We start from the raw sequence: 25533 nt of genomic DNA on the forward strand, positions 1-25533 counted from the left end.
AGTATGATCAGGTGTTGCTCACTTTAAATAATAAAAAGGCTAATTTCGCTGCTTTTTCAGTCTCATTCTAAATCATTGTGACTAGACTAGCTAACTTTTAAACAAAGTTAGCAGTAAAATTTTGGAAATGTGACTATTCCAGAATTAAAACAGCTTAACCAAAAAAAATTTAGTTCTATATATGAAAATAAACTGACAACAAGATGTTATAAACGAGCAATATTCATGGCAAACTTCCTGACAGATTGTTTACCTCATTCAAACAGAGTTTCTCTGACTCCGTCTGCTGCTGCCTTTACTCTCAGAGGGGGGAGGGAGAGGAAGCGCTCTGCTAATGCGCTGTTGTGCGCCTTCAAAATAAAAGCATGCGAGTAGAAGATTTTAAAATTCTTCGCAACTGAGGTGAAATTATTGGGGGGGGGAGACGAATGTGCCTCTCTCCAATATTGGGGGGGACATGTCCCCCCCCAACCCCTCCGGCTTCCTACGCCTATGTTCATGCACAAACCGCCACAGGGATTTCGATAAAGCAATGGAACTGTGTCGGATTCTTTATTAACGGGTGTTTGTCTACACCTGGCGGCTGAATCACATTATGCATGTTTGTTTTTCACCTCCATTGAAATTTGCAGCTTCTGTTTATGGCTTTTAAAGTGCGTCCGTTATTTTACATTTGGGCTTGAAAGAAACAGTGTAAAGTAAAGTAGAATACTTTTTTTTTTTTTTTTTAGTAATGCGAAAGTAAATGGAGTACTCTTCACAAAGAGTGTTTCAGGGCGTTGGCAATAATTAGGCCGACATGCCTGAAGTTGTGTGCTGGGTTCCACAGTAAAAATGTGTCTGAGCCCTCCCGCCTTCCCTAACATTTGCATTCAGAGCAGCAGAGCTCCTCCCTCATGTTTCAGGTTATCCTTCACAAACAAGTCACTCCTCCAACCGGACTTTCCTACCCAGTCTTCCCAACTGAGGAGGAAATCAGTCGGTGGCGAGTCACCAGTTTGCAGACAGAGAAGCCCACGGAGGAGCTCTTTAGAATCCTGCGTGTTGTTGTCTTTTTTTTCCTAACTTCGTGGACTCTCCCAAACTTTTTTTGCTGCAGCTTCGGTTATTTTCCTTTCCGTCTGAGCTGCCCTGCTCCAACGTTTTGAGTCAACATGTCTSACCATACGACCCAGAAGTTTCAAACGTACAAAACGATGACATCTGAGCCGGTTGTCCAGTCGACCCAGAAGTTTCAAACGTACAAAACGATGACATCYGAGCCGGTTGTCCASWMGACSCAGAAGWTTCAAACGTACAAAACGATGACATCYGAGCCGGTKACCACGCAGGTGTTCTCGACCAGGTCGGTGTCACCGGCGTCTCCGCTCCCACAGGTCTCCCCGGTGTCTCCGGTTTCACCGATACAGTTGTCTTCGGTCTCTAATGTGACTACGCTGCCGGTGACCGCGATGAACGGCTCCTACGGGACAATGAGGTACCTGGTTCCGGTGCAGCAGACCATGCCCCAGCAGAACTACGTGTTCATGCAGCAGCCCATGATGCAGCAGCCCATGATGCAGCAGGCCGTGGTGCAGCCCATGGTGCAGCCGATGGTGCAGCCGATGTACCTGCAGACTCTGCCCCGTGTGAGCAACAGCAGCAGCCATGGGACGGAAATTATCTATCAGCAACAGCAGCAACAGAATTTTATTACTGAGGTGAGTGTTTTCATCTCTCTACCTCCAAAGAGAGAATCATTAGAAAATAAAATGTTGCTCTTAAAACTTTAAAACATTTGGCCTAATATTAGTTCGAGCAAAAGTTTAAAGGGAACATAAATTATTAAAACTTGGAGTTTTTGTTTATGATTTAAGGTACATATTTGAGCTCAGAAACTCAAATGTATTGCAACTTTAACAAAATTTTACTGCTTTGGACTTTGACTTATTTCGATAAACTGACTAAGAAAGGCGGAGCACATTTACGTCACATGCAACTTCAAATGCTGCCTTCACTTTAATTTAGAAGTGGGAAATCAAAACTCTTGCTCTTGTTTGCTGCTAAGGATGCACAAAATATCGGCATTAACATCAGTATCGGCTGCTGTAGGTCATTTTAAAACATGTGATATTGGCCCTATAAGTAAAACTATGTATAGTAAGTAAACAGGTACTAATAGCAGATGTCATAAAAATACCAAAGTCTCAAATACAGAATTAATATACACTATTTTCTGAACATTTTGCAACTTATTTCTCTTGGTTGAGGTTCCAATCTCTGTTTTAGTCGATCTTTTTAAATACGGACAACTATGATCTTTGAGCATCTTCCTGTTTGCATTTTACTTTTTAAAATCATAACGGATGTTTATTACCATCTTTATCCCCCGTGTTTGTGTGTTTTGTAAAGGGGGAGGGACATGGCTGGTATTTGTTTGGTCATGTGATAGTAATGCCTGTAGGATTGTGAGGTGTTTAACTGAAGCAGAGGAATAACGTCAGCCAGGAGTGTTGTTGCTTCATACATTTGTAGGTTTTTGCCGTCTGTAACCAAACTTGCACAAGGACTGTTTTGTATCCACTTTGACAACTGATGGTTTGAGTAATAGTTGACATAATATCAAATCGAACTGTTCTGCAAGGAAATGTGCTTATGCAACTTCAAAAAGTAAAACGAATAAATATGAGGTTTCTCAGATTTGATTTAATTTGATCAAGAGTCATGACCATGTTTGAAAAGAGTGGCCAAACCAGAGATTGGAACCACGAGCAACGCTCGTGGTAAAATCTACAGAAAAGATGCTGTTAAGTGTCTTTAGTTATAAACATTCCTAAATAACTAGAAATAAATGGCTAAGTGGTTAACACATGACAATGATATGGTAATAAGTGACAAAACCCTGGGTATAAAATGGGTTTGTGAATTGGATAAAAGGCAAATTGATAAAAATAACAATTCTAAATGTCATTGAGACGCAGAGGCTCTGGTCAATCCATTCATTCGAGCTCTGTCTGCTAACATGGAACCAGAAATATGGGAGGGTCCACATTACAAATCATATGTTTGAAAAGTGGATACTAATGTCCTGGAAGCCGTGACTTACAGTAAGGTAGTTGAGTGTAGAACAAAACGAGGAAAGTGCAAAAACGTGAAGGGAATAAAATAACCAACACCCAATCTAATCTGGCATATGTCAGCAACCATTCCAGACTCAAAGTAAACACAAATGTGTCTTAACACTGAGACCAATTATTCTTTAATCTTTATATGAATAGTAATGAATTCCTTTTGTCTTCAAATTCCAAGTCAGACAGATCAACAGAAACCCTCCCATAAGTCGAGGGTTTCTCTAAAAAGCTAACCTTAAAAGCCCACTATTGGTGCAGATCATGAAATGTGTTACAGCTCAAGAAATACTCTTTGTTTACACATCTAGTTTGTATCTCATTAAATCAGCGGCACCCACAGTTCTGAAGCATACCCAATAGTGATCATGTTACTTCAGAGTTTGTAGGTGTGAAATTCGGAGAGATTTGTTGTTTGGTTGATTTTGTTAACATGTTCAGTCAAGTCTAATGGTTTCTCGACTCTCGACCCAATAATCAAGGTATGTTATGATGCAGTGTTTGCATTTCTGAAAAAAAACAAACAAAACAAAAGCAACATAATGAACTAAACCATTATTTTTGATTCTCCTATTATTTCAGTTCACTCTCAGACTCCTAATAGCGAATGGCTTCTTGTTAAACTGTTTAAAATGTCATTTGTGGCAACTTGAAAATGTTTGGCTCTTGACTTATGATCCTGGATGTTTAAGGTCATTGTGTGTCATTCTTCACTGTGTTCACTTTTCTGCTGTATTTTGTTCAGATTTTAACAAGTCAAAACTGTACTTGTAAATCATGACCTAGTTATTGAGACAAAAGTATGCGAGGCTTCCTGGTGGACTGGTTTTTTTTGTTTTTCTCAACCAGGTAAATAACTCGTATTAAGAGCTGATTCTGCTGTAGAAGCTTTAAGTCAGACCTAACTCCAACTTGATTTCTTGTTTTGTTTTCTCAAATCAGTTTGGGCTCACACTGAGCTGTCAGACATCTCTGTTTATTAGTTTGCCAGTCATGATCCGTCACAGATGTCAGAGGAAGACAAATGCGGTGCAGGGCTGAGGCCTCAGACAGGCTGAGGCGCTGTGGGGATGTGTGCTATGTGGCACCAGGTTCTCAGTTCTCACACCGGGGTCTGAATTTTCACAGCCTAGAGTATCTGTCAGGAATATGATGAACAGAAAGCAGATGACGTAAAGGTCCGCATACCTGCAGATCTTTTGCTAATTTGCATATAAAACAAACTCCCGCAGAGTGTGAACCTTCCAGGTTTGAACTTCCGGGTTTTATAACTCATGAAGGATTGTTAAAAGACATACTACACCTCTTTAAGATTTAAAAACATGACATGACTTTGTTTGAATCTAAGCCGTTACATTATAGTTTTGGTTGTATGTTTAGAGACGTATCTTGCTGGAAGTTGAACTTCCACCCAAGTCTCAAGATTTTCCCCAAGGAATGTCCCGTAATGGTTCTGTAGTATTCAACATTTCACCAGCACAGCTTTGTCCAAATGTTTTCTGTGCCTCCTACATGGCTTTAAGCAAACTGTGAACAGGTTTTTGCTTGCCACTTTTTTTGGAGTGTCCAGCTAACAGTTGTCCTGCCAACAGATATTTCAGCTTGATCTAATCATCTCTGCAGCACCTCCAGTGTTAGCATGAACCTCTTGTCTGCTTCTTTAATTAATCTGCGTGCCTTGCATTTCCTTTCTGTACTCTTTCCATTTTTCAAATAATCCGTAGCAGTGGTACGTAAACTTTTGGTTTTGGTTACGAACTGTTAAGAATTCTTTTAGTAGTTAATATTTTTATATTCATGCTCTTATTTTGAAGTAGGGGAAGACCGTTAACGCAGTATATCATGCAGGTAGGTGTGAAATAACAAATTTGACCCTGTTAAGGGAGATGTACTGTCCCACGTTTTATTATTGACACACTGTGTACATCAACATGGTTGAATTTGGTGCATTAGCATAAGCTTTTGCTAAGTATTTTCTTGGTGTAGCAACTAATGTTTATGAATGGCGCACTAGGGTTAGGGATAGCCCAGTTAACCTTTAATGGATAGACTTCAAAATTATCTCCTTGACCTATCTGCTGTGTTTATTAATCTTCATAATGCTGTTTGTTAACTAATGATCTGTAGAAAACCACAAATTACACCCAGGTGGACTCTATTCACTAATTAGGTGACTTCTGCATTGGTTGCCCAAGATTTTGTTTAGGAGTTTAAACGGGTTGAATATATTTGGACACCTTAATTTTCACATTTTTATTTGTAAGCAATCAGACATTCACCAGCCTCCTTCTGATTTGCAATTCTTCTTTCTGGTGGTTTGTCATATAAAATACTTTAGTTAGGACACCTCCATTGAGAAACAACCAGGAGATGGCCTTCCTTTTAATTATCCCGATGGAAACTGTTCCCTTCTTTTGCAAGGTGAACACTGCTGAAGCAGAAACAGAGTTCTGAAAAACCTTTTGATTAACAGTCGGTACCTCACTACAGTATAAAGTTACTTTATTAATATAAACTCTCATTAATGGTTCTGCCAATTGTCTGAGTTTCTGCTTGTTTTCTTGTTAATTGCACCAGTCTGGTCCTGAATCTAAGTTCTTGCCGATTAACTTGTTTTTGCTCCGCTCATGATTTCACAGAGGTTTACAGAAGACTCCTGCTGCAGGCTGTAAAACATTTGAATTATATCAGCTTCTCCATGTCTTCCTCTTTTGCCTTTATGCATAATTTGGCCTTCTACACACTTCCTTAGTTACTGATTTGTTTGGTTTTCAGCATACTAGACTATTATCAAGGTATTTGAGGTGCTTTTTTTTAATAATGAGTAATATGTGCCACACCCTCTGTGACTCTGCTGCAGCTTACATTTGTAACACACATAGCAGCAGCTTACCACAGTGCAGTGATTAACTCTGCTTCCTGTGTGTTCAGCTCCTTTCTCTTTAACATGTGGATTTTTAAACATATTACATAATGTTCTGTCTGAATTTAGTTTTTAAGGAAACACGGCATCAAAATCAAATCTGACATCATATTTCCAGTGTAAAAAAAGAATAGAATTGGTTTTTATTTCCACTTTTTAACGAGTCAAGCTAAAGACATACATAATATAAAATATTTATCATATACATAATAACATAATTATTTAGAATTGAATAATTTGTAGAGCACTGTCATTGTAGATGAGGATTATAGTGAGCTAATCTAAACATAAAAAACCCCAGCAGGGATGGCTGGACAAGAAATTAATTGCAAGATATTGCAATTGACATGGGATCAATATCAATATGTGTCTTACAAAATATTCAATAATTTCACTGCACTTTGGTCCAGAACCACATGGCATTCTGGGGGATGTAGGCAGGGAAAAGGCTCTAGCAAGGCGGCATAAACTAACTCACTCACTCTTTTTTGTGCAGCAGCAGTTTAAGGCCACGGTGCCTCATAACCACTGAAAAATAAAAATAAATGGCGTGGAGTGAAAACTGGATAAAACAGGAAAGGTTACGCCACCAGTTTGGCAGTATTTCAAATATTTAAAACAAAAAATTAATCAATAATTATTCATATCGACTAATATGATTCGTATATGTGGTGGTAAGTGTTTTAGCCTTATGGTCCATCCCTACTGTAGTGGAGGACTTAAGGCTATAGGAATGGTAAATCATATCTTGTCATATCAGGAGGTAATTCTGGCTTACAGTTGGCTTTTTGTTTTGCTCATACCTTCAGAGTGACATCAGGGTAAAATGACAGACGTCAACACCTGCTTCACTGACTGTAAACACCAAAGTCTTCATTATTACAATGTATGTTTTTTTTCCCAAGTCATGAGAAAATGTAGAACACCTTTTTCTTGCAAGCATCTAATTTCTTTTTGGAGATTTTTAAAAGCTGCGGGTTTAATCTCATCAGCAGACGGGATCAAATCATACTTATGTTAATATTGACTTCTTCTGTTTGCATATTTCGTTCTTAACCTCAAGGAATTACAATAAAATCAGCCTCTACTTGTCATAGCCCATTAATTTTACTATGTAATAACATTAATTACATAGTAAAATTAAGGTTTACTTGTGTGAGTCACAAGTAAACCTTCTAGCTGTTTTGCTTAGTGATACTTTTGGATATTTGTTTTTATGTTTTATTTTTTTACATTAGAAACCAGTAAAGTCCTAATTTCTGGGTCTGATGTTCAAAAAGACAGAGTCTGATTCTCTTCTGGCTTCTTTATCTGGTTGTTTGTTTCAGACCGATGCTCAAAGCAGCCATTCCGTGTTCAGCCAGGCGTCCAGTCCCAACAAGAGTGAGGCAAGCCTGCTGGAGGTGGAGCAGGAGGTGAGTGGCCTAACAGATGCACATAAAAATGCACCATGAACCGTACTGCAAAGTCTGATTGGTGAAAAGGGAATACACAGTCAAGGAAAAACATGGAATTGAATTATTTTTCATGTCTGGATGAACATTGGTTTGGAAAATGGGAGCACGTTTGTAATTTCAGACTGTACGCCCTGATTTGCTTGTTGTTGTTAATTACAGCTTACAGAAATTAAAAAAGTGCAATAACAATTATTACTATTGCACACAATCAATGGGAAAGTTTTGACATTTCTCCATAGGAAGGTACACCACAAAACGTTATTGCTAAAAAATCTAGTCATGCAAGCATGTTAATGTAAAATTGAGTGGAAGGAAAATGTGTTGAAAACACAACAAGCAGGACTTTTCACAAATATATATTGAGCCCTAACTGTCCCATCCTTTGTGTTATTCCACTACAGAACTAGAGGTGTCAGAAGTGTCCTTTCTGGGGTAGGGAGAAATAGGATTGGACTAGGCCTGTCACAAGTGCAAATTTTGCTGAGCAATAAATTGTTCCAGAAATTATTGCGATAAATGATGTTGTTTTTGTTCTGACACTATCATGAAAATTATTTTATTTATTGATGGTGGCAAAAGGTTTTCCAGTTTATTCAGATGAACCTGTCAACAAGAAGCCTTTTGAACTTTAATCCCAACTTTAAGTTGCAGAGTTTTTTCTTCTTCACTGTTTTCATAAAACCTGGTTAGAAATGCTAAACATTTGGAGGGTCATTTCAACGCACACTTGATTTAAACTCGGAGAAGAGTCTTACACCAGCAGCAGCTCTCCTACGAGTTGAAACTGCACCAACAGACGCTTGATGTTAATGAGCTCAGGTGAGCGTTCTGCACTCCTGCAGATAAACGAGCCAGCAGCTTGTTGCAACAAGTAGAATGTAGCTCCTTTTTCAATAAAAATCAATCGGGTCATTGAAAACAGAAACTGAATGAGTCTCCTTTTCTACTCTGTCTGAACCGCTGCAGCTCAGAGAAGAAATGTAACTGTGATAATGAGAAACAAATTAAGTTTCTAATGAAGTTGGGAAGAGATTATTACACAAACATTTTCTTGCCACTCCCATGAAACCAAACGGCTAACGGTTGAAATTTACCCTGGAATTACTCAGTGGCTCTATCCGTCAACATGATTTCAGGGGGTGGAGAGCTAATCCAGTCTGATATTAAAACACTGCCCAACCTCTAAATTGTAAAAGATTATTTGAAGAGGAAATCACCCTACAACAAATCTGTTCTACATAATAGTTAAATAAATTGTTAAAGAATTGGACTGGAATTGATTATGAGCCAGACGTCTGGGTCTGTAGGAGCATAAGTGAACTTTTGCATGACATTTGCAAAGAAAGCATTTGGCGGATGCAGAACATGACTCTGAGGTGGGAGAGTCGCGCGTATTCTTTGTTTGAGACTTCGGAGCTGAATGTGCAGCCTCGCCCTCCTTACTCCACATTCACACACTTAGCCCCACTTTGCTCACAATCACAGGAACTCCTACTGTTGCAAGGATGAGTGTTAGAACTGGGGCGTGTCTGGCTACGTCCCAGAAGCCTTTGCAATAGGTGGGGAACATTCCTTTGATGTGAACCTGCAGCGTCGTGTATTTAGCAGGGAGGCTCTTTGATTTATGGTGTGTCTGTGTCATTTGACTTGGCACAGCCTGACAAAAGTCTAAGCTGCGTTCACATGAAAAGAGGAGGAGTAATTACCACTGCTGTGACACTTTGGACCTCTAACCTGCTGTCTAGCTGAGAAGGAGGGAACGCTTGGTCAGAAGAAGCCCATCCACCACCAAACTGGGCTGCTGTTGAGAGCTTTCTTGAACTGGAAATCCTGAAGTTTGCTCAAAAAAACAGTTAAACAAAAACAAAAACAAAAAATCATGCTGGACTATACCTAGAAGTTGGCGGTCCATTTACTACATTCTACAGAAAGCTTTTTTTTTGTCAATATTTAAATGTTAATATCCATTTTTGAAGTAAATGTATAACTATTTATGAGAGATGTGCCGATCAGGTTTTTTCCTGCCAATTCCGATCACCGATACCGATCACATAATAATTTTTTTTAATCATAAGCTCTACCGGTTACAGGATGTGGAAAAAGTAACCATGAATTCACCTTAATTTAGACAAAAACTTGTTTTTAATAACTTTTCCCAAGAAAAGAACAAAACGGGCATTGTGCAAATTGTACTACTATTGATAATACTATCTTTAACAGACTGAAAACGTATGAAGGCTCTGAAGCGGCTAAATAATGCAAAAAGTCAAAATAAAACCTCTCAACATTGCCAAAGAAATTCAAGTATAAAACTTAACATTCAAAGGCAAATACAGGATCCATTACAATAAAGAGCCACCTGAGTTACTGAATGAAAACTTCCTGATAGCATGTCGGCTAACTGATTACTGCTAGTTCTGATTGGCTGTTTCTGACTGAGCGGAGTAATTATGCAGAACAGGGAGAAGATTGATTATTTTGTTAGAGATTATCTGTCTCTGTAACATTCTGTAACATTTGTTTGACTTTCTTTTACTGAACTCAAAACAAAAATGCATAAAAGGCCATGTCTTTTTTGGTGCGTTTATAGACTAAAAAACGTGGAAATTTTTAGTTTTGATGTATTACCCAGAAAAAAAACAAATCAGTCTTTCCACTGCTTGACCTTCCTGTTACCAGTTTGAGATGCCTGAGGGGAAAAAATGTCTAATTTTGATAACTGGCTGCCTGATTGGCGAATCACTATTTAAATATGCCTTGCAGTAAAATTTATGATAATATGCCCATAAAGACTAAGTTTCTCTGCATTAAAAGATATTTTCCTCTGTAATTGTGCTTCTCGTCTATAATTTTATGTTGGACAAAAAAAGGACATTTTTAAAATATTTGCTTATTTTATTTGCATACAGTCAGCAGATTTTTAGAAACAGTGACGCAGCAGATTACTTCCTACATGCTTGAAATGGCTTTCTATGCTACAATAATAGTGGAGTCCTTTTCATATTTTGTTTTTCACCTCTGAGTCTGACCTGAATGTTTTCAGTAAACCTCAGCAGTAGACGTTACCGACAGATGGCCTGACACATCTTCAGCCTTGCTCATAATACATTTCTTTAGACTGCTGATGTCAATAATGTTAGAGTTTTTGCCACCTACTGGAGCAGCGTTTTGACTGGAAATCCAGAAACAGGCTAAAAAAAGAATTACTTACCAAAGAAAATAATCATTTAACTTGCCTGACAGCAAATCAAACACAATATTTTAATAAAAAGAACAAAGATGTATTAATTTGTGGAAAATGGATATGTGAATCTTATATCAATCAGTCAAGTTCATTTGTATAGCTCATTCCAGCAGCAAGGCAGTTTGAAATGCTTTACATAATAAAAACAAAAAAAATTACAAAGTTATAATAAAACACCAAATGGATATAAAACAAAAAGAGCTTTGCATGTATTTTTTTTAGGTTTGATTATTTTAATTTTCTTGGTGTAGCTATGTATTTATTGTTGGCAACGAAAGCAAAATCTAGATTAGCCCAATCTAAAAGACACTACTTGTTTGATTTGTTCATAAAGATTTTGGAGCTAGCATATTAATATTTGTCCTGCACTGTTAGTTGTGTAATGTTCATATATTTCTACCCGAGTCACCTGGCCCGGTAGTTGGCCTGCATTTAGCATGTTATCTCCATGAAGGACACCGAGAGCTTGTGATGTATGGAAATCTCCAGTTTCCAGAGTATTACAATATTTTAGCTTTATTTTAGTAAATGAAAAGTCTCTAACCCCTAATGTAGTTTTTATACACAGTTGACTGACAACTCACACAGATATGTTGCCTGAAACTCTGCTCTGCTTCTGAATAGAGAACTAGGCCCTAATCTGGTCAGGAAAACACTTGCCCTGTAATTGAACTCAATGATTCAATCCCTTTAATCATCTCCAGTTTCTCCAATGGTTTTTGGTTTCATCTTACCTATCTGGTGTTTGTTCTTTCTTGTTAATTAGTACTTCAGAAAATGATTTTGACTGTCTGGCCTCAGGCACTTGTCCTCTAGATTCTGTCAACCTGGTTATAGGAAAATGTTTTGGGTGGTGACAAAATTTAAAGAAACGTGTTGCAGTGAAGCAGCCACACCTCTTAGTGGTTTCTTAAGCAACAGAAACAGGGACTGGTTGTCAATCCGGACTTCATTTTTTCTGTTTTCAGTTTTTTTTTTTTTTAGCTTTTCACAATATTATACATCTGAAACCATTTCCTAGGCCTGTGTTGCTGTTGTGATGCTATTTTTACCAGATGTGAAAATATGTGGAAATCTCTCGACACTCCACATGTGTTTGTAATAAAAACAAACTACTAGTGGGTGTGGAGGCCTGAAACACATGTTTGTGCTTGAAATGAGTAAAAAAGGATCAGCTCTGGTGGATTCCAGCGGAGGTGTTTAACGTCAGGGAGGACTTGGGGTTTGACCTCTGCTGTTTGAACACTAATGGTGTGCAAGAACAACTGTGACTCTTACTCCTGGGTTACGAACACACACCGGCAACCAACGAGGTGATTTACTGCTAGGATTGTGTTAGCTGCTATGTCAACATGTGAGACAGTAGGCAGCAAAAAAATTGAGAAACGGATTTAATAGAGTGAACTGCATACTGCTGTAGTTGGCAACATTTTTGCCTTGCAGCAAGGAGATCCTAGATTTATGGAATCTGCATGATCTGATCTCACACATTGGTTCTATGTGATACTCCATCTTCCTAGTCCAAAGGAAGTGGTGGGAAAAACTCTCTTTCTGCTTTAATTTACTTGGCTCTTTTGTAAACTTTCAATTGAATAATGTTCAACTGTGTTGAAATTTTGGTTAGAAACTATTAAGAAGTTTAGAAGTAGTCAATATTTATTTTTCTTATTTTGAAATCTTTGAACACCGATTATGCAGCAGTTCTGTTTTTTTCTCCTCATGTTCTTTTGTTTTCTCAAACAAACATACACAAAATAAAACAGACAATAGAGAACAAGATATAAACATAAATACCATGTCAAAGAAGATTATAGAATACATAATGTATAATCCTTAAGTTAAGTTTGTGTTCTAGGGTTGTATTCTTTCAATGGGAGAATTGAGGTTAGCTATATAGCATTAGCTTGTGCTAAACAACACGTTGGACTGTAGCACAGAAAAATAGGGCTATAGCTAACGTTTTAATTCTACTAAAAATAAGTTTGAATGCAACACAGCTTTACTTCTACAATTTTTTTTAAATTTGAAGAAGACTAATACAATCTTTCCATTCATATTGTCACACTCACATTTGCAGATGACATAGGGCTGCATTTAATATATTGTCACAACCCTTCTGTGTGTTTGGCCAGTTTTAGGAACAGCAATCGGTGATTTAGAGTTACATCTGTGGAACGGTTTTGACCAAGTAGTCATCATCGTTCAAGCCTTCTTTCATAGTCTGTGACAGGAATGAAAAATCTTTTCCAAAACCAACACATGCCAGATTCACAATGACGATGAGTGATCTCTAAATGGAAGGTGTGGTGAAGCAGAAAAGCCAGAAGTATACTGTACTCTGAATAACTGACTGTTTTACCAAAAGCTGCCTAAAATAAGATGCAAGCAGAATTTGAGCATAAAACCAGTGAGAGAAGTGTCATTTGACTGTTGGCTATTATAGTGACATTCGCTAAATCCATCCATCCATCCATCCATCCATTTTCTTCCGCTTATCCGGGGTCGGGTTCGCTAAATATGACATGCAAATGTTTTACTTCTCCCACATAAAAACAAGTCCTGGAAAATCCAGTTGTAACTTACATTCTTCTGATTGAGCAGATGAAACTGTGACAGATTGAGGTTACTGCCTGATCAATTTGTACTGTATCTTGGCCTGCAGTTATACGCTGCCATCAGGTTGGTACACGCCAGGGACACACCTGCGTGAGTTATAATTTCAATGACTGGCTTGATTCTGGTGCAGTAAAACGTGGACCTTATGCAGTAAAAGACTGTTATTGTTGAAGAGGACTCAGCTTTAGGGTGGATATAGATTAAAAACAAGTCGGCACACGTACGCTTGAGAAGAAATCCCATTGGTTAAGCACAATAATGCAGGGCCTAATCAGGCTTTCGGCCTGTTGTTTTCTTGTTTAGTCTTGAATATAAAATCCATTGAACACTTACCCCTTATTTTCTTAAAAACCCAAATTAACACCCTGTCAAACTGTGACATTATTAGATCTGCTCTTTTTTTTTTTTAGATGATTTTATGTCTTAGCAGCCTGTTCTCACGATAGCTTTCAGCACAGTTATCTTAGCAAAGTAAACAGAAATGCTCATACACCTGGATTTTGACAGTTGCTTATTACTCAACTGGTAATCCCATAATCTGTTTCCACCTTTACTTTTTTCCATGCAACAAACCATTACTAGGTCTGAATGTAATTTTTTAGGCAACTAGTAGTAAGCAAATTCATTAACGTGCATCATCAAGGCAGCCAATTATGAAGTTATGAACAGAATACCTGACCATTCTTTACCTTCAAAAGGGTACATTCATTCATGCATCAGATATTTTAAGAAAAAAAATCTTTCCATGCTGTCTACTTCATTTGACAGAACCTTCCTATGACCAAACTGAAAACTGAACCACTGCATAAAAGTATTTACAGAGATGTTGCATAAGAATTGCTTTTATTTAAAGCCAAAATAAGTTATTACATTCATCCTCCTAAAATTATCAGTCTGGCTAGCTAGTCTGCACACCTGCTGCTCCAGCCTCCTTGGGAGGCTGGTGGAACTCTAAAAATTGCATTAACTTAATAAAATTGATGGAATGTGGTTCTGCATCACCTGACTCTGACTTTTTGTTTGTAAACAACAAGCAAAAATGTGTAAGGCTACAAAATATGTTCAACAAACTGATTTTTGCTGAAGATCTTTGCTAAGGTGCTAGCATAATGTTAGCTTGATCCCATTTCGATATTTCTTGCTGATAGTTTGGTTGACATGTACTTTTTACATTGTTAATTGTGTGATGACAGAGCTTAGAGAAGTAGATGCTAACCTATTTTATAAACTAAGCTCTTTGCTTTGAACACTGTAATTACTAATTACTAGTGTCATAGCAGAGTGCTCAGCGCTAAGCTCAAGTCTCTCCCCTTGCTGAGTTTGGCCATAAGTTGGCCAGACTGACTTGTGAGGCCTGCAGAAGCCTTTTAAAAAGATTTTTTACTATCAAACTGCTGATAAGAAGTGGACAACTGCCCTGCTTGGGGATGATAATGCAGCTGCAGCAGTCTGTAAATGCTTTAGAGAAAATCTTGTGCTCTGTCAGTGTTTAAGAAGGCTCAGTTTAAAGCTGTCACACTTTGTTTAAATACTTCTGCTGACAGATAAGTCGCTTTAATTGGAAGTAAGGGCGACAGCTGCTGACTGTCTACTTCTCTTTGAGCTTATCTCTGCTGCAGAGAGAAGTGCGGTCCTGTAGTGATTTCAGTCACATCATTTAGACTCCAGGACTATCTGAGTTTCGTAAACTAAGACCCACAGCAACTTACTGTAGCTCTTTTTGTTTCTGCTCCACTATTTGTTTCCCCATTCCTTTGGAGAGTATTCCAGCTAAATTACAGGGCAGTGAAACAGGATGTCACTTTGTGGTGAGGAAGGAAACACAGAATGTCATGTTTATCATTTTTACAGTCTGGAAATAAATCTTTCAAGTGTTTTAATTTGTTTTAAAGCCACCAATGTATAACTATGGTAGATTTACAGCTTTGCTTTAACTGGAAAGACTTAATGATTTTTACAGATTCTCAATAAACATGGCTGCTGCATCCATTGAAGTTAGTGTATAGCTAGCTTTACAAATTTACTTTTGGTTAATTAACTTAATAATTGAAAGCTTGCTTGTATGAATGGTGAGGCAGTATTTACAGTTTTACACTCTGAAATTCAGCATTTTTACTGTTGCACCATATTTTTGGGGCAAGGTGCAATTGTAGCCACATAGTGAGTGAAATGATACCTTAATCCTATGCTGTAGGAAGTTTTGGCTCTCAAAGCAGCTACAACTCATTGGGGTCATTTGATTTTCTAAAATGAATCTGATGGACTAAGTATTTGTATATTTAGTTTTGCAGCATTAAATGTCTTTCTAACTTGGTTTTCCAATCTCTATCACCTAAATGTTTTGTGATGTAATTCTGGTAAACAGTTATGTTGACAGCTGGTGCATGAAGAAGAGATCTGTCACCAAGGTTTTGCTTGGCTGATGGTGAAAATCTGTAGATGTGAGAGATACCGAATTTGGCCCACAGCCTTTTCTTGGAATGGATTCATATTAGTGGTGCAACAATCACAACATGTCCATGTTTTCAATTCCTTTGATGAATGTTTGTCGTTATTACTATTAGGGCTGCATGATATTGGAAAAAAAAAAACCCCATGTGATTCTTGTTTTTCTAACCCTTGCGACATGGAAAGAAATGTTCTGTTTAAAAGTAACCACTGAATAATTAACATGCCATCTTAGAAAAGGGTTTTCTTTCTAGAAGCTCCTTGCACCATTTGTGGTTTCTCTTCAGTTATTGTCATTGAGACAGCAAATATGTGGTTCTTTGTCCCTCTGCACCAGCTACCACACTAAAGAGAATTCTCAACAGTTTATCTTTGATATGTTTTTTTATTTATCTACTTTCTTTAAAAGTGTGCATCAGGGTTGGTCTAGCAAAAAATCGTCCTCCATCAGAAATATATTTTCTGATATTTAGACATATTCCTGCACATGGAAAATTCCAGAAATGTTGCAATATTTTCTACAACATAGACTCAGACATTTGCTCAGAGGGCTTGTTTTTATAGTTTTGCTGAAGTAAATGTGTTTTTTTAATATAAATGGGCCTTTCAAGTCAAATGGGTCACATCTGTGTTACTCAGATCACTGCATATCTGTAGCATGTAGCTGCTTTGATGCAGGTTAAAGGCCTGAGGCAGCAACATGCTGTTGTACCTGTGTAATTCCTGGAAAGATGATCCTTGCAGCACAAACAGCCTCCTGAAAGGGTTTTGCCAGTTCATTGAACTTTTTGTCGTCTTCTGACCTTTTTAAAAGGTTTTAATCGGAAATCTGACAACTTTTTATTTCCTCTTTCTATTGTCTCTGTTTGTCACTTGCAGAGAAGTAGTTAAAGTTGATGCAATGAGAATGTCGTGATGAGAAACCTGTAATAAAACTGGGGAAAAAAGGCTAATTTATTTTGCTGAGCATCCTGACTGAAACACCTCAATGACGGGGAGATATTTTGATGTACTCCAGCACAAAGAAGCTCACACAGACTCTAACAAAGAGCTTGTGTGGAAAGATGACTCCTCCTCTCTTCAATAACAACCTCTAGTGTTACTTGGGCACACAAAGTCCTGAGCCAGAATGGCACCGCAAGGTCCCCTGTCCCACAAACTGATAGAAAATCTGACTTTTGAGTTTTGGCATATAATTTGTTCTCAATCTGGAAAGAAAATGAATACATTTTAAATGTTTTTTGGGCCAGATATTACCTGTTTGATTTCAGTTACCAGCAAGCAGCTGATATTGTTTCTTATTGATATTTTACATGGATATTGTGTTGTTGCTCGATGGTGCAGTTGATTGCACTGTTGCCTTGCAACAAAAAGGTCCAGGCTCAGATCCCTGCCTTGTGTCTTTTTAACCAGAACCTGCATAGCAAGTATAAAATGTCCTCCTGCTGACAAAATCTTTTACTCCTTACATCTTCCGCTGTCTAAGTCACCTACCTGCTGCTAGCTTTAGAGTTTACTTTAGGTTTGTCTTTCAAGATATGTTTAGGTTTAATTTAGTCAGGATCCCATCACAAAAAAGATTCTGTTCCCAGGCCAAGACTTGAACCTGTATGGCTTTGCGTTGTATAAATAAAGGCTGCTAAATGTGCTGTGACGCATCAATGAATTCCACACAGTCTTTGGTAGGTGTATGTACTTGTGGTTGTGTAATATCATAGAATTATTCATGAGTTTTAAAAAGAAAAGAGAATAATAAAATGCATGTGTGCATAAGACCTCTGGGCCATAAATGTTATGCTGTTGGCAAACCTGTTTGTTACAATGGATATAGTTGTAAAGAAAATGAATTTGTGAGATAAGTAGCGGAGTTGAGTGTGTGAACTGTACCCTTTTGAACCCTTACCAGATCCTCTGTGTTAGTGACGAAGAGCTAATTTAGCTGTTGACTTTTGCTTGGTGTCATTGATCAGATTAAGTAAATGAAATCGGGCCCTAAGAGTGGAAATTTGTGATTGCCACTGGTTGTTGAATCCCACTGAGCTGACTGTGTTGATATTGCCTCTAGTGATGACAAGTATTGTTGCAATAAAGGAGTAAAAAACAAAATACACATTTTCTTATTTTTTTTGTGACAAACTAAACATATGGCGTTTTCACAACTGATAATCCATTAGGTTCAGTTCGATTGAGGACCAGAATTGCAACAAAATCTGTTCCCCCCAGCCTGTTGGTGGCGCTGCCTCAAGAACTACGGAAGCAGCGCAACTACCTTCATCATAAAGCATAAAAAATGGAGTGGTGTCAGATTTTGGCGGTTGTCAGATTTTGGCGGTTGTCAGATTTCTCTTTTGTCTTTGGCAAAAGACCACAAATCATTTCTCCCAGTAGCATTAGACTCATTTCTTTGTTTGGTTGTTTACCCAGAATGCCCTGCGCTGTAGTTCGCGTCCTACTTTTGGAGCATTCTCTGTCCCGCTTGCTATTCACACATGCATTCAAACTGCACCAGAGTTCACTTCAGGGTCCGTATCAGAGTTTGGTTGCACATTCAATCAATGCCCCAACCTTTCTAGGCAAATGAACTACAGCGCAATTAAAGCCGACTAAACACGGTTTTTGATTTTCATTTCAGAACTGCTGTTTTCGATCCTGTTAACCTTAAAGTTTAGATAAAGGTAAAGAACACAGATGTACAATGTGTACTATTGTTGGGGCTGACACCCACTGGTTGGTCTGGTTGGATAACAAGCTCTCACCCTAGAGCTGTGTAGTGTGCAGACTGGTTCATGATTCTTCTTTATCTTCACTCTCCCTTTTTCTACGGGTATGACAGGCATGTGTGTGTGAAGCTCACACACCCACCTCCATGTACGCTGCTCCGCCATGTAAGCAGGTTTTGCTTTTTACACCTCTGCTGTTTGCATTTGCTCCAATTACCATGTACGGTAAGAGACGCTCTTTTTCAAACCTGACACAGCGACCTCTGAGCTCTGCATGATTATAGACCAGCCTGCAGGTTTTTATACCACGTTCTCTGCAGCCAATCAGATACCACAGATATGTGTCATGGGAGTTTCTCCCATTGCCACCAAGCCCTTGTTCAAACACTGGAGACAGGTTCTGTTTTGATAGCGTGATACAATAACCTTCCCAGGTGTGGGAGTCGACCTGTGTAAAATATCTTTTTAGTTGTGAGTAATTATTTATATTTATCTTCATTAAGACGTCATCAGTACCTTTGATGTGGTTTTTGATTTTTGATTTGGTCTTATCAGATACTCTAAATGGGTAATTTGGTTCTGATTGGATAGCCACAGCTTGGCAGGCAGTGCCAACGAATCAGTATCCAGATCTTTTGTGTTTTCGTTTGAGTTTAGTTGGAGGACATGCAAATTGAAACAGATGGGAACATTCCTTACAGGTGTGCTGACTCATGAAGTCATCGTTAGGATTTACAGGGAGGAAAACATTTTGTCTTTAATTGAAGGAAACATGGTTTGCCAGTGAGACAGTCTTACAGTTCAGACATTTGTTAATTGCACCTTACTGATTTGCTGACTTTTTACAATCTTTGCTTTACCTTTCTGCTTTAAATATCTCTATATATTCAGCTCATTCCACAGTTCTTCAGTAAGATTTACATGTTGTTAGTGAGATTGAGATGATTGATTCATCAATCATTTGTCCGTAGGTTTGGGATCTTGGTGACAGACCCTATGATGACCCATTGCTAGTTTTCTGGTACATTTTTTTTAATTTTAATTCAAATAGTGCGTGTTGTCTGCAAGGTTCTTGTTGATATATTTTGCCGTTATCTTACACTAGTGTATTTTATGTATGCATGAGTAGCACACAGCAGGCTTTTTCACAAGACTTTAAGCAGGAAGCAGTTGGAGTTGGAAACACTTGGGTATTTTTAGCCACCTGATTGAATGGGTTGTGCCATGTAGAAATTCCTAGAGTGTCGTTTCATTCTGCCCTCCCCGTAAACGGTTTCTGAAGGACAAAACTCTGCATCCCTGGAGTTCATCTCATCCAATCTCTGAATTTCCAGTTAAACAGCAACCTATTTCCTATTGAGGTGCAAGCTAATGCATCCATCTGCAATACAGTCCTGTGTAGCATTAGCAAGTTTATCTATATTGCACTGAAAAGTGTTCAGTGGGAACCTGTCATGACATTCACTCATTCCATGAAGTGTGGAATTCTGTCTGGCCATTTTCCTTCAACCTCTACATTGTTTCTTCTTCTTGTGTCATTGGTGCAAAAAATTTGAATTGATAGTAAACAGGGTTGTGTAGCACTTGCTAAATGAACTACATCCAGTGTTTGGAAACAGTGAGAGAAGTACTGTAGGCGGTTCTTGGGTGGTCTCTAGATTGTAGATCTTGCTCTGAATTTCTCCTGTCTTCTGCTGTAGTGTAGAATAATGTCTGCGCCTCTTTCATACCTCCATCCTTGCTCTTTGTCTGCTGTTTCACATTCATTTAATCAGACTCCTGGTTTGCTTGCAGCCTTTGTTCTACCTCCATATTTATTTTTCTCCAGTCTCCTGTTTGTTTGCATTCACTTAATACTTAATACGTGTCTGAGAATTTCATTCCTTCTGCTTGCATTTGTGTCCTCCACGTCAACAAAAACTTATGACAGTTTGGACTTTTGTATTAAAAACTGAAGCACAATTAACAGACTCAAGCATTTGATCTCTTTCTTACGCTCTTACTCTGCCTGAATAGTTTTCTCTCCAAATAAGGACAGTTAGAGAAACCACAGCAAATCACTGTTTTATCTGGTCTGTGCAGTAGTAAGAGACCACTTGACTTTAGTCTCCTAATCTCAATTGCTAGGAACTAATAACTTTCAAGACTAATTTAAATGTACAAACATGTATTTTCTTGTTTCTTAAAAATTAATGAATATTTGGATCAACCCGTATCATCATTTCACTCCAAGTTTCATTCAAAAGTTGGCAACCCTAGTTAGTGAGGGTAGTATTATTTTAGTATTCAGCCAGTAAACATAAAAAAATATGTGCAGGTTTAATGTGGGAACTTGTGACACATTGAAAAGGAGGGGGTCAGAAATATCAAAATGTTTCAAGCAAATGACAGTCCTTGACTTGTTTTTGTGTCTTATTTACAAATCCTGCAGTACAGTTTTAATGTGTTGCCCTGATGTTGGTGAACTGACACATTTTTGTTTCTCACAGATAAAAAGGCCAGCCATAAAAATGAGACCAATGTAGTTGGCTGTTTTTTGACAGTGAGAAAACCTTACTACAAGAAAACTCCTTCAGTTTAGAGTCTTGAAGGAGTCGCTGTGATTTTTGTGGGAATGGTTTACAGCAGCTCAGCTCTTGGAGTTTACAGAAGTGATGATAAGAGCTAACTGCTTCACACAACTCTGTCGCTACATGTTAAACTGGAGCCTGTTTGGCTCTGATTGTCCGTAGGTTTCAGTTTTATTGTGAAGCGTGGCATTGGCTTGCTTCACGGCTACATATTAAATTGCTGATGTTTCCATTAGCTGGAAGCTTTACCTTCTACATGCTGGTCCTCTGCTTCATGGTTCTGTCTCTTTCTCTTTCACTAAAGTTCCTTCCAATGCAGTATTTTGCTTCCAGTTGTACTCCAGCAGTTTTGCAAAAGCCCTTTAAAATGACATCATGACGAGCCAAATCAATGAATCACTAGAAGAACTAGAGGGTGCCAATTTTTTCAGAAACTCCTCTGGATCTTTACCAATCTTCCAGATCTTCTTTGTGATAGTTGGCTCCTCGTTCATAGATATTTTCCCCTCTGCTCTGACTTTCACAGTGTAACTTGTGAGCAAGGATTTAATTAGTCTGACCAAAGCTCTGACCTCAACCTCTGAAATCCAACAGCTTGTGGGATGACCAGGAATGCAGACTGCTAGTCGTGACTACACATTAGTGACTGCTTAGTATTGCTCATTTGAAACCATCCATCCATCCATCCATTTTCTTTCACCCTTGTCCCTCAGTGGGGTCGGGAGGGTTGCTGGTGCCCATCTCCAGCTAACGTTCCGGGCGAGAGGCGGGGTCACCCTGGACAGGTCGCCAGTCTGTCGCAGGGCAACACAGAGACACACAGGACAAACAACCATGCACACACACTCTCACACCTAGGGACAATTTAGAGAGGCCAATTAACCTGACAGTCATGTTTTTGGACTGCGGGAGGAAACCGGAGTACCTAGAGAAACCCACGCATGCACAGGGAGAACATGCAAACTCCATGCAGAAAGACCCCAGGCCGGGAATCGAACCCAGAACCTTCTTGCTGCAAGGCAACAGCTCTACCAACTGCGCCACTGTGCAGCCCTCTTTTGAAATCGTAGATGCAAATCTCAACAGTTTTTGCTGAGCTTTATGGAGAGTTTACATGGATGAAGCCACTTAAATATGGACTTTGGGTCATCCAGTCACAAGTCTACATACACGCATCACTGGCATGAATGCCATAAAAATTTTAGTTTTTGTAAGTTTGTTCTATTTAAAAGTAAAAATTGTTATAACTCAGGGTAGATTTTCTCTAATACACACAGGATTAACATTTACGCACACAGGCTGCCACTATTTGGCCAAGATGTGGAGAAACTTAATTGTTTTTGATGGCCAAGGTCCTGGTATATTTCTGGCTGCAAATTTGATTGAAGTTTTTTGTGTGTTCCAGGACGACGTGAAAGTCGAATTGGAAGTGAGCGAGGATGAGGAGGAAGACGAGTACCAGTCTGGTTCTGCAGTGGTTGAAGAAGTAGAGATTGTCAACATCATTCAGCAGAAAGCCCCGTCGGTGAAGCAGAAATTCTCCATGTCAGAGCAGAGGGAGACGCCAGAGCCAACAAAGCTGGACACGCGTTACTTTGGCGAACTGCTGGCAGATGTCTACAGGAAGAACTGTGATATCCACTCCTACATCTTCGATAACGTGTCCAAGATCCGCGGACAGTAAGTGCAAGCTCTCAGTCGTGGTTGTGAATTATATAATGTTTGCAAAAGATGTATGTATGTATGCATGTATGCATTTTAGTGAGTCATGATAAAGTAAAGAAAGCGCATTTCTTGACATTATATTCCTAAATTGAATAACTCATTTGAGAGACCCAGTGGCATGAGTCGGTATTCCTGTTGTTACGGTTTTGTGTAATCATTAGAATAGATCAATTCACTGGTCTGTGAAGAGTGTGCATTTGTTTGCTTTGATTTTTAATTAACTTCACGAGTGGAGTTAATTTTATATTCATATAGTAAAACTATTGAAACTGTTAACACCAATAGACAAGTTTGAGATCGTATTTCAAGATCATAAGTAGACATTGCCACGGTAACGTGAGGTTAAAATGTTTTGTTGATCTAACGAGAAAAAGATGCCGAAACGCTCGGTAAAAGATACGCTCATGTTGTCTGAACATAAGGTACATAACTTCTCTCCTTAAAAACATATTTCTGTTAACGAGTGGCAGAGTCCTAAACAGAATGACATTAACATAAAAACTTGCTTATCTACAGAAAACTTGCTTAGCTGCTTGAAAATTATATTCCTGAAGATTTTGGATTTTTCAATGCATAGTAACGCTGCAAAACACTGAAAACCATGGAGTTCAACAATTTGCTAAAATTGGTAAACCATTATCCATGAAAAAATACATTTTTAATAATACATTACATTTTTCACAGAAAACTTTATGAATCCAACTAAAGTAAACATACCAGACTCCTTTTAATCATTGGGATCTTGTTGTCTTTTTGGCTCGAACTCACTGCAGACAACCTTCATAACCTTAGAGATGAGTTGATAACATTGATATCATAGTTTCATTTTGTTGACATCTAATGAAGCCGATTCCAAGTAAACAACCACAGGGAGGGCTTGGCCACTTGCCTGCAGTGGTTCATCTGCAGCTTGTTCAAACAGGTTGGAGTCGAGTTTCAGTTGTTCCCATCATCCAGAGTTTTACATTCGACTTCTGCAGACTCAGCAGGTGGTCTGCTGTTTCAGTGTGGGAAATTTAGAGACTTAGGAGAAAAAGTCGGTTCTCTTTTAATCTTTGGGTGTCTAAAGTTGCAGCCAAATAGTTGGAAACCAAACAGATTCATGAATTTGTTAGTAGACTTAAATGATGTAAAACAATAATTAGGGAGCGCACTTTAATTTAGTCAAACACAACATTACATTTGTGGAAGTCTTACACTTTATGTCAAGGTATTTAAAGCAACAAAAGTGCAAATATAAAACGTGAAGCTTCAGAGACGCATGCATCACTATTAAGGTGCCGGGTCCCAAATCTGGCCTGCCATACCTTTTCATGTGGCCCTCTAGACTCTGGAGACCCTTCAAGATGACACCTGACATTGTCATGGTTCAAGTTCAGTTGTGCAGCAGAAATATAAATGTAACAGAGCAGAAACACACAAGTCATGAAATGACAATATTTAAGTCATGGTAAGGATGCTTCTAGGTCAGACAATAGTTACAATGTTACAATGTCACAATGTTATCTTAAACTTCATTTATGTCCAATTTTGATGTATGCTGATATTAAGACCAATATGTTTTGTTTCACCTGCCTCCCACTGTGTTTACCTGAGATTCCTGGAATACTGCAAGAACAAATATCAGTTTTCTGTGCAGGCACACACTTTTGACACTCATCTCATTCCAAGCTATGCTGTCTACCTCACTTTGTTTTTCCTCTCTGTGTGTTACAGGAAACACACTCTGAATCTCTCCAGTGAGCTAAAGGTGAGAGACGAGTCTGAGCTGAGCTCTTGAGACAATTAAATACCTTAAAGATCAGCTGTGTACATAACAGACAAGAATCAGTCAGTTATATTCAATAAGATTTGCTCTCTACACCTTATCTGATCAGAAACAATCAATACTGATGTAATCTCCTGTTTGTATGAGGTGGTGAATATGTGCTGAGTTGTGTCTCTGTGTGCAGGGGGAGACACAGGAGGTGGAGTCTCTAATTCCCAAAGGAGCCAATGAACTGACAAAGCAGCAGATGCGCTACCTGCTGGAGGTGAGATGCATGGAAAATACTCCAACACATTTTAATGAATAAATAATAAGCTATTATTGCTTATTTGGGTTCTTGTTCCAGTGCCTGCAGCCATAGTTTGCTTTCACAGTAGGGCTTTTCATTCCTCACAGGTGTTTGGTTCAGATGGAGAGAGGACTGAACTTTATCCAGGCTTTTCATAGATTTTGGTTCAGAGACAGAATTATAGGTTATGTACCTGTAGTCCTGGTAGAAAAGAGTACATCCCTTTAATATAGCTCAAAGTATACATAGTTTATAAAACATTTATAAAAATGTAAAATATGGCAATAAAACAGCATTTTCTCTTACCTGATAAAATTGCTGCTCAAAAACATCAGCATTCAGTCCAGTGGCCTGGCTGTCATCTGCCAAGATATGACCTGTTATTACCTGTGATCCTCCATTAGGGCAGGAGAATGATAAGAACCTGTCTGTTATTAACTCGCCTCTCACATCTGGCTGTGTTTCAGACTCGTTTCACTGCAGAGAAGAGCATGCGTCTGCTGCTCTCCACCTTCAGCAGCCTGAGAGAGGAGCTGATGCAGATGTCTGAGGACATGCGGGTAAGAGCCGCCATCGTCGAGGCAGGGGCAAGGCGTGGTGACTCAGCTCAACCATAATGAAGCCCTACAAAAAACATCAGCTTCTGTTTCTTTTTCTTTTTGCTAA

The 25533-nt window shown here is 38.6% G+C and overlaps 1 protein-coding gene across 1 annotated transcript in view; it reads left to right on the plus strand.

Moving 5' to 3' along the window:
- Positions 1 to 1282: 1282 nt before the first annotated feature.
- pof1b (POF1B actin binding protein) overlaps positions 1283 to 25533 on the plus strand; it is a 34712-nt gene continuing 10461 nt past the window's right edge. Inside the window, exons 1-6 of the mRNA XM_008428481.2 lie at positions 1283 to 1700; positions 7359 to 7445; positions 22491 to 22765; positions 24527 to 24560; positions 24763 to 24843; positions 25335 to 25427. Of these exons, the coding sequence (XP_008426703.1) occupies positions 1305 to 1700; positions 7359 to 7445; positions 22491 to 22765; positions 24527 to 24560; positions 24763 to 24843; positions 25335 to 25427 (966 nt within the window). The 5' untranslated portion in view covers positions 1283 to 1304. The remainder of the gene's footprint in view (positions 1701 to 7358; positions 7446 to 22490; positions 22766 to 24526; positions 24561 to 24762; positions 24844 to 25334; positions 25428 to 25533) is intronic.

This window comes from Poecilia reticulata, linkage group LG14 (genome assembly GCF_000633615.1).
Source record: "Poecilia reticulata strain Guanapo linkage group LG14, Guppy_female_1.0+MT, whole genome shotgun sequence".
Classification (NCBI taxonomy): Eukaryota; Metazoa; Chordata; class Actinopteri; order Cyprinodontiformes; family Poeciliidae; genus Poecilia; species Poecilia reticulata.